At 35.2% G+C, this 7768-nt stretch overlaps 2 protein-coding genes across 2 annotated transcripts; one reads left to right on the top strand and one right to left on the bottom strand.

Moving 5' to 3' along the window:
* The first annotated feature begins 1620 nt into the window (after positions 1–1620).
* Positions 1621–2683, top strand: LOC102611737 (uncharacterized). The gene has a single exon (XM_006469451.4). It carries the CDS (start codon positions 2123–2125, stop codon positions 2681–2683), a length of 561 nt encoding a protein of 186 aa, XP_006469514.1. The 5' UTR covers positions 1621–2122.
* Positions 2684–2778: 95 nt separating this feature from the next.
* On the bottom strand, positions 2779–6609 carry LOC102611436 (OBERON-like protein). Its single transcript, XM_006469450.4, is given in 4 exon segments — positions 2779–3117; positions 3120–3620; positions 4480–5637; positions 6433–6609. Coding segments are annotated over 3 exon segments (1677 nt in total). The 5' UTR covers positions 5618–5637; positions 6433–6609; the 3' UTR covers positions 2779–3079.
* Between the last annotated feature and the right edge of the window lie 1159 nt (positions 6610–7768).

Consider the following 7768-nt stretch of genomic DNA (forward strand, 5'->3'; position numbering starts at 1 on the left):
CGGTTGGAACAACCAACTAGCTACTTATTTATTTAAGAATGCTTGAGTTGAACAAGAAAGATGACAATTAATTTTTAATATGTTGTGGTTAGAACCTAGAAGTTTATTTTAAAGTTAATCATGTATTTTAATTTATACGTGTTTGTTGACGTAATTGAATCTTTAAAAGCGCTTAAAATATCAAAGTATTTTTCACTTGATTCATAATGTTTTAATTGCTTCTTGAAAAAGAATTTCCTTACAGAGAAATGCCCATCATATATACTCATTCGAAAGTGTTGCGTGAAAGTACAATAATGCTTTTTGAGAACATTTTCAAACAAGCCCTCGTTATTTTGTTTATGATTAAATTATCCCACTTAATAAACATGGTCCTCCAAGGCTCGAATTATGAAGAATCATTAGTTAAGGGCTGTTTGCTTTTGATTTAATGACTTAATTTCAATCAGTTAACTCGTTAAGTCTGTTTACTTTTTCAATTTAATAAAAAAATTTCAGTCATTAAGTCATTGAGTAACCAAGCCAATAAGTCCTTGATTAACCAAGCCAATCTTCTTAGCTTTTTACTTCATTTTTAAATGTTTGAATGATATCATTAAAATTTTTATCTGAAATATCCCTATCTAATTAATTAATTTTCATTCTCACATAAATAAAATTTCATAATTAACATTATTATCCATTTCTATAACTTGTGATAATATAGTGATAAACTATTATTACTTTTATCTTTTTATTTTCTTCAAATTAGTATTATTTATCTTCATAATTTTTATGAATATTTTTCAAATAAAAACATTATAAACTACAATAAAATTGATTAACATATACCAATTTAAAATATAAAATGGATTTAATTGAACATGATTTATATTATAATAATATATTATCTTATTTAAGTTATTTCAGATGTTTATTATTTATTTAATATTTAGAATTTGTTAGTATACAAATGTAAAAATATTAGTTTTTAGTTTTTTTTTTTTTTAAAGTTAAAAGACAAACAACTAAATATTTGTTTTTACCAATTTAGGAAAAACAAACAAACATATCATTCAGATTTAGATATTTAATTCTATTCAAAATTTATTTTATTTAAAATTTAGACTAATTTAAGTCTATTTAAATTTCTGGTAAAGAAAAAAAAAACACACCAATCTTAGTGTCAACTAAGGACGAGCTTAAGTGACAAAGATAAGAGATGGAAACACATGGGGACAAGGCAATTCACCCAACTAATTTCCAACAACTATTTTGAACTTTCTCATTCATGATCACAAGAATTGATACCAACATGAGTTTGTTGTCCATTACATTTTCATTTTAATGTCTTTTGTTTGTATACTTCCATGTAAAATCTTTGATTGTTAATTAAAACGTTTCATGGCTCAAATGAACTTGGCTGGCATTATTGTGACTAGATATTAAATGTGGGGCATGAAATGGTAACCAGTCCTATTCCGTATAGTGCAATTTGTTTCATTCAACCTCGCGAAGCCTTAAAATAAATGTGAAAAATGGTCCAATACATTAAGAAAATGCCCATATAATCTCTTTGAGGATCATAATATCCAATTCTGCCGCTATGTATGCATGTGGTCTTTTCTATTGGTCTTTGGTCTGTATTCAAAATTTGTGTTCTCAAATTGGATTTGGTTTGTATTTTCTTTTTCTTGTTTTTTTTTTGTCCTTCCGAAGCATGAAGTTGTGATCAAACTATTGAAAAAGATCAGCTTTCGAACTTCAGATGGACCCAATTCAATTTTGGATTATGTATAAGAAAATCCAGAACTTTGGATCATGTTATTAATGTTTGCTAATCGTAACTCACAAGCACAAAAATAACTCAAAAGCATAGGCTGCCAGCAATATTTCTAATCATCAGCTGCTAACCCAACGCTTAGGCATAAAAAAACAGCCTTTTACAGGACCAAATTGGGCACAAGTATTACAGTTTCCTCATGCATGAACTACTTGTCGCCTAAACATGTTGCAACAAAATGCACGCAGCACCTCAACTGCATAAGAACAAACCACCAAGCATCAACGCAAGTTTCTATTAAGGTTGTAAATTCCACTGCAAAAGTCGCCTCCGGCAAATATCAGTTTAAGAAAAACAACAATGGCACTTTGGTTTGGCATCCTTCTTCCACATTTTGTTGTTGTGGGAAAAGCTCAATTCATACATCAAATAAACCAGACTGATTTGGAGACGGCCGTGGCTGAAACGAGAGCAAAATCTTACCATGAGTTTGTAGTTCTTCTCAAGATGATTATCGCAAGCTCGAATCCACTGCAGAGTACAGCTGTAACTTTCTTGATGCCGAACGATGAGAAGCTATCTGAAGTCGTAGCGACTCCAGAGCATCTCCATGATTTCATTCTGAGTCATTCAATTCCCACAGTATTGCTGAACAACAACTTGCTGCATTTCCCCAATGGAACTTTGGTTCCTTCGTCTCAGCCGGGCAGGATGCTCAGCATGACCAACAGTGGAAAATTAGGCACGTATGTGAATAATGCCAGACTTGTTAACTTTAACGTGTGGATGAATTCTCAGCTCAAGAGCCACGGAATTAGCTCTTCGATTACTTGCAACAGCCCTATTTCTTCTTCTCAGTCCATGGCTTCTCTCAACAGGCATGGCCGAGTCTACCAACTTGAAATCCTGTACTACCTATAACTTGAAGATTCAGAGTTCATTTAGGCAACCGCTTTAATGAAGTGAAATAGAAGCGCTTTTATCATCGCAATATCTAACTGTGTGTACATGAAACAAATGGGAACAGATGCATCTATTAAGGACAATGCTTTCTGCAGATCTACGTACAAAAGCAACAGATAAAGAATCAGTTTCCAAATTCCACAAACTTTCACCGATTCTCCACCTTCACTTGTTAAGACACTACAAGGTTAAGGTCAAATGAAGCAAAATAGCATCTCATGCGCATTTCACACTAGTTCACATCGAAGTAACATCTCTAAAGTCATCAAGTTACTCAATGGTACAACATATTATAATCCAATGGTGAATATTCTTCTAACAGTTTGGGTGGCTTAGGGGTGACCATGTCTTAAATCATAAATTAAACTGCATCAACATCTGTGAAGGTTCATTCCACCACCGCTCTGTGATGCACGCGAGCTTTCCTGTAGCTTAATCTTCTCAAACAGATACTGCTTCTCAGCTTCAGCCTCACTCAAGCGAAGTTTCAGATAGCTGCTAGCATATTCTTCTTCTGACTTATCTGTTTTGGCAAGAGCAATCCTCTGCAGTCTCTCGGCCTCTCGCTTAGCTTCGTTGGCTTTAAGTTGGAACATATCAGCCTCAGCTTGTTTAAGCCTCACAATTTTTTCCAGCTCTTCTATCTGTTGCTTCTTTTTTGTTCTCTCCATCTGTAATTCTGTCACTTCACGGGCCTTGTCTTCAAGCTCACGGTCACAAGCATCAAGAGATAAACGAGCTTTCTTAAACATCCTCATCTTCTCATCAGCCACCATTTCCATCTTTCTTATAGCCTCCTGTACAACCTCTGCAATTCGGTTGCATGCCTCGTGTGGAGCAATCAGCCTACCAGCTTCTCCGTTTTCCAGGCTCTTTGGAGAGTCAACCTCAAGCTCTTTATAATAATACCAAGAGACAAAGGAAAGAATAACATACATTAATAATGAACCATATTCTCAAAGCATAGAAAGAGATTTAACATATTAAGAATCTGCTCCAAGTATAGAAGCATCCAAATAAAATCTAAGCCAGATGTCAAATACATTAAAAACTGTATACCACTCCTAAAGAGGCAATGACAAATGATGGAGCCAAAAATAACTTGCATCTAGAAGAAAAACATCTGATACCTCAGATTCAGATTCTGTAAAGTGGATAATGGGACATGCATAAAATTTTGTTGAGTGGTAAGGAAAAGTGCAGTCTATATACATATCAGGATGTCAAAAACAGAAGAGAATATGCCACCATGTCAACTGTTTAACTTGAGATGACAGGAGGTATGCATTTAACTTGAGAAGAGTGGATGTCTGAGTTCTCTTCCTAGCCACCCAGCAAGTTTCTTTTCAGCATGTTGTCATAAAGAATGAAGCATATCAGTATCAACTCATGAAGAAGACATAAAAAGGCGAAACTTGCCCTCCCTCCTTCCATTCCCATTGAAACCACGCAATTCAAGATTCAGATAAAGGAGAAAAGTAAGCTACTACACGTTCACATACAAATAGACGAGTACGTACAGCATGTGCACAGTCAAAAATCCCAAGTCCCAACTCCCAACAGAATAAACACGTCAACTCCAGTGAAAAATGCAGGGGACTATTTTGCCATATCTATTCAATTTCACACCATCTATTTTGCAAGCCAGCACTATTAGAATTTGTACTCACAAAGCAAAATATCAATAATTCATAAATATAAAATATACTCAGCTAACAGGAAAAAAGGAACTAAATCCTTAGTACGGTACATACCTTGGAAAAACAGCAATATTCCTCTGCAGGCCATTGACTCTGGAAGCCCACCCTTCATTTTTTCTAGAAGCTCCTCACACTTCCAATAGAGTTTCCTCCCCCTAGGATCTTCACTTCCACGAAAGATCCTACTAACAAAATCAAGTTCCCTCATAAGAGCTTCGCGGTCCCAGGCTGGAGCACAATGTTGAAATACATCTTTCACCCAGCCCAGCAGCTCAGACGTCCGGTTGCAAGCCCGGCACCTGAAAAGCATCTCAGAGGGACATGCTCCACTTTTGGCAGAAGGGCCCATGCAAATTTGTCCATCACGAATTGCACAGTCTGTGTGAGTCCAATGAGAACACAAATCGCATCCAATCCAACGGCAGGTGTTCACTTCAAAATCAAACTTGTTACAGATTACACACATGCAAAGATTGCAGAAACCATTCCTGTGGGTGCATATTTCACAGGTACAATCATCAGCTGGAAGCTGGGTTTGACATGCTATATTTCTGCACCTCTTGTATACAAAGACCTCAATGAGGGAAGTTTGAGATAGACTAATATTTGGATGCAAAAATGCCTGGATTCCAGAATTTATTGCAACAAGGATTTCCAGCTGTACCCGGTGGGCCCTTATCAATGTCTTTGCTGTTAAATCTGATCTACCCTGAACAAACCTTTGTAGAGTCAAAAACTCTTCCCTCTGATGTGAACCACCATTACATTCAAGAATAGCCCGAAGGCCATTCTTTAGTTCTTCCAGAAACTCTTCAGGAAGACGATGCATCTTTTCCGAGACTACATCAACTCGCTCTCTTGCTATCTCCCGGAGAGATATCTTATCTGCACTTGAAACACGACGAATTACCGATTGTTCAGGGCAGTCAATCTCACTCTTGCCATTCTCCATCTTCTTTCCATTGACAGTGTCAGCAGTAGGCCAAGTTTCCCGTGAGCTGGCACTCTCAGTTGGGGACTCACGAATATTGTCTGAGTTGGATCTGGGTTCCTGTCCATCAGGGGACAGCATGGGGTCGGAAGTCACAAGGGATAGCGAAGTTTGAAGTCCTCCAGATCGTGGCTGCTGACGTGGAGGTAGCATCTTTGATGAAGGTTGGTTGTGTATGTTTGACCCAGACGATGTACCCATCAACTATTCTCTCCTACACTCTGCATATCCCAAATGAAAAAATTCTACTCATTATAAATAACATACAACTTGCAAGAAATCAAGCAAGTTTTTGGAAACAAAATATATACCCAATGGTTAACGGACAGCAACAGCTCTTAGCATGATATCTAAATTGTAACCAACGTTTAAACACACTATAACGTAGGCAGGCATTCCTAATTTTAAATTAGGCAGTGCGTGGTTATAATAGATAAACTATCTGGGCAGTAGCAATCATATGCCCAAATAACAAAATCAATATATATCTATAATTTTATTCAAAAGATGAATCTATAACCTCTCAAACCACAGATTTTTATTTCTTAATTAATTAATTATTATTTTTTTTCAAATGCAACTTTTTTAATTTTAAAAGTAAGTTTTCTACCCATGCAAATATTTCATAAATCAGTATCAGAACAAGCAGTAAAACCAGATCAAGCTAAACGCAGCAAAATAAAAATGAAGAATAAAAGAGCAAACACAAATGAAAATAGATTATTTAATTAATCAATGAACTGAAAACACAGGAGCATCGCCGGATCAAAAAGGAAAATACAAAACACAACGAAACTAACTAAACAAATCTCTAATCGCCTGTTTGGGTTCTGAGAAAACGCAGGAAAACATAAGTTGAAGCTTCTGAATCTAAAATCAGACCGAACAAGCTGCAATGAAATTAACACGGTCAGCTGGGAAAGAAAAGCCAAAATTTCCCTTCACTTTCCTGCGTTTTCCCAGCAACCAAACAGAAAAACTAACAAATCCAGCGGGGAGAAAAAGAGAGCACTCACCAGAGAGGAGAAAACTGAGCTGAAACAACCGATCGTTAGAGAGAACAGATGACAAGAAAGTGATAAAGAATAAGGAGGGCGAATTTTGACCATTTTACCCTCTGAAGCTGGGAGAATTAGGTCCGCTTAACCGACGAAATCCCTGGACAAAAAAGTCAACACGAGTAGACAAATGAAATGTAAGAAGACGGCTGGGCTGCGTGTATTGGTTTTATTTATATATAATTTTTTTTTAATTTTTTAATCAACGATGAGATGACCAGCTAAGCCGGTAGCATTTGGGAGAGTTGACTGGTTTAGCACGTCTCTATTATTTGCGTGGTGACCTGTCATATGACTTTTGTCGGGGTCAGTCAAACGGGCAAATAAATGCCAGGTATCTCCCAAAACGCGTTAAATAAATAAATTAAGTAATAACGGTTATCTGCTCTCCCATTCTTTTTTTTTTTTTTTTAATAATAATAATAATTTGAAGAGCACTACTGCAACTGCAACATTTATTAATTAATGAAGTGTCTGAAGATGATTAATTAATCTGGGAGTATACTAATAATTACCCCCAATATCTCATTTACAAAAGTTAACAGCGGTTTTCTTTTTTCCTTTAGACAGAAGTCCAATTTTGCCCTACCCTATAGATAGAATCTTTACATCTCCATACATGAATCTTCCCTTTTCTTTTTCCCCCTTGAAAGCGTTTACTAAGCAATATTTTCATCAATTTAAAATCAATTTTTTTTTTTTTAATTTTGACTTTAAACAGTGCAATTTTATGATGCTTCAAAGGGTCATGTATGCTATGAAAAATATCATGTATGATATGATCTTGATTCTTGAATGTTTTGTTAAGAAATAATTTTATTGGACTGGTCAAAAAAATTAAAAACAACACAAAAGTTAAAAAAGAAGCCTGCAACCACGTTCTCTTAGATATGACAGAAATCCCGCTGAGATGGATTTTGGAGGATTTTTTCTATTCGGAGAGGTTATATGAACGATTTTATATTTAATTTTTTTTTTTTTGGGAAGGGATGAGAATAGCTTTTTATGCAATTTATTATTCGAAGAAAGGACAAGTATGAGGAAGAATCTCCATCATCTTCACATTTCTCCATTTTAATTTTTAATTTTATTTTTCTAGAATTATTAGTGAACAAATAATAAAATTTAAGTGGTAAATATTAAATATTGGTGTAAATAACAAATATCAAAATATTTATACAAATATTTTAAATATTAGTTAATATAAAAATTTAATGTAATTTAAATTTAACCACAGCCTAAAGCCACCATCCCATAAGTCCACAATCCACAAATCAAACTCTTAAGACAATCT

This window comes from Citrus sinensis, chromosome 2, assembly GCF_022201045.2.
Source record: "Citrus sinensis cultivar Valencia sweet orange chromosome 2, DVS_A1.0, whole genome shotgun sequence".
NCBI classification, from domain to species: Eukaryota; Viridiplantae; Streptophyta; class Magnoliopsida; order Sapindales; family Rutaceae; genus Citrus; species Citrus sinensis.

What these genes read in the sequence shown, in the direction of transcription:
- LOC102611737 (XM_006469451.4), top strand. Translation starts at nt 2,123, where the DNA reads ATGGCACTTTGGTTTGGCATCCTTCTTCCACATTTTGTTGTTGTGGGA.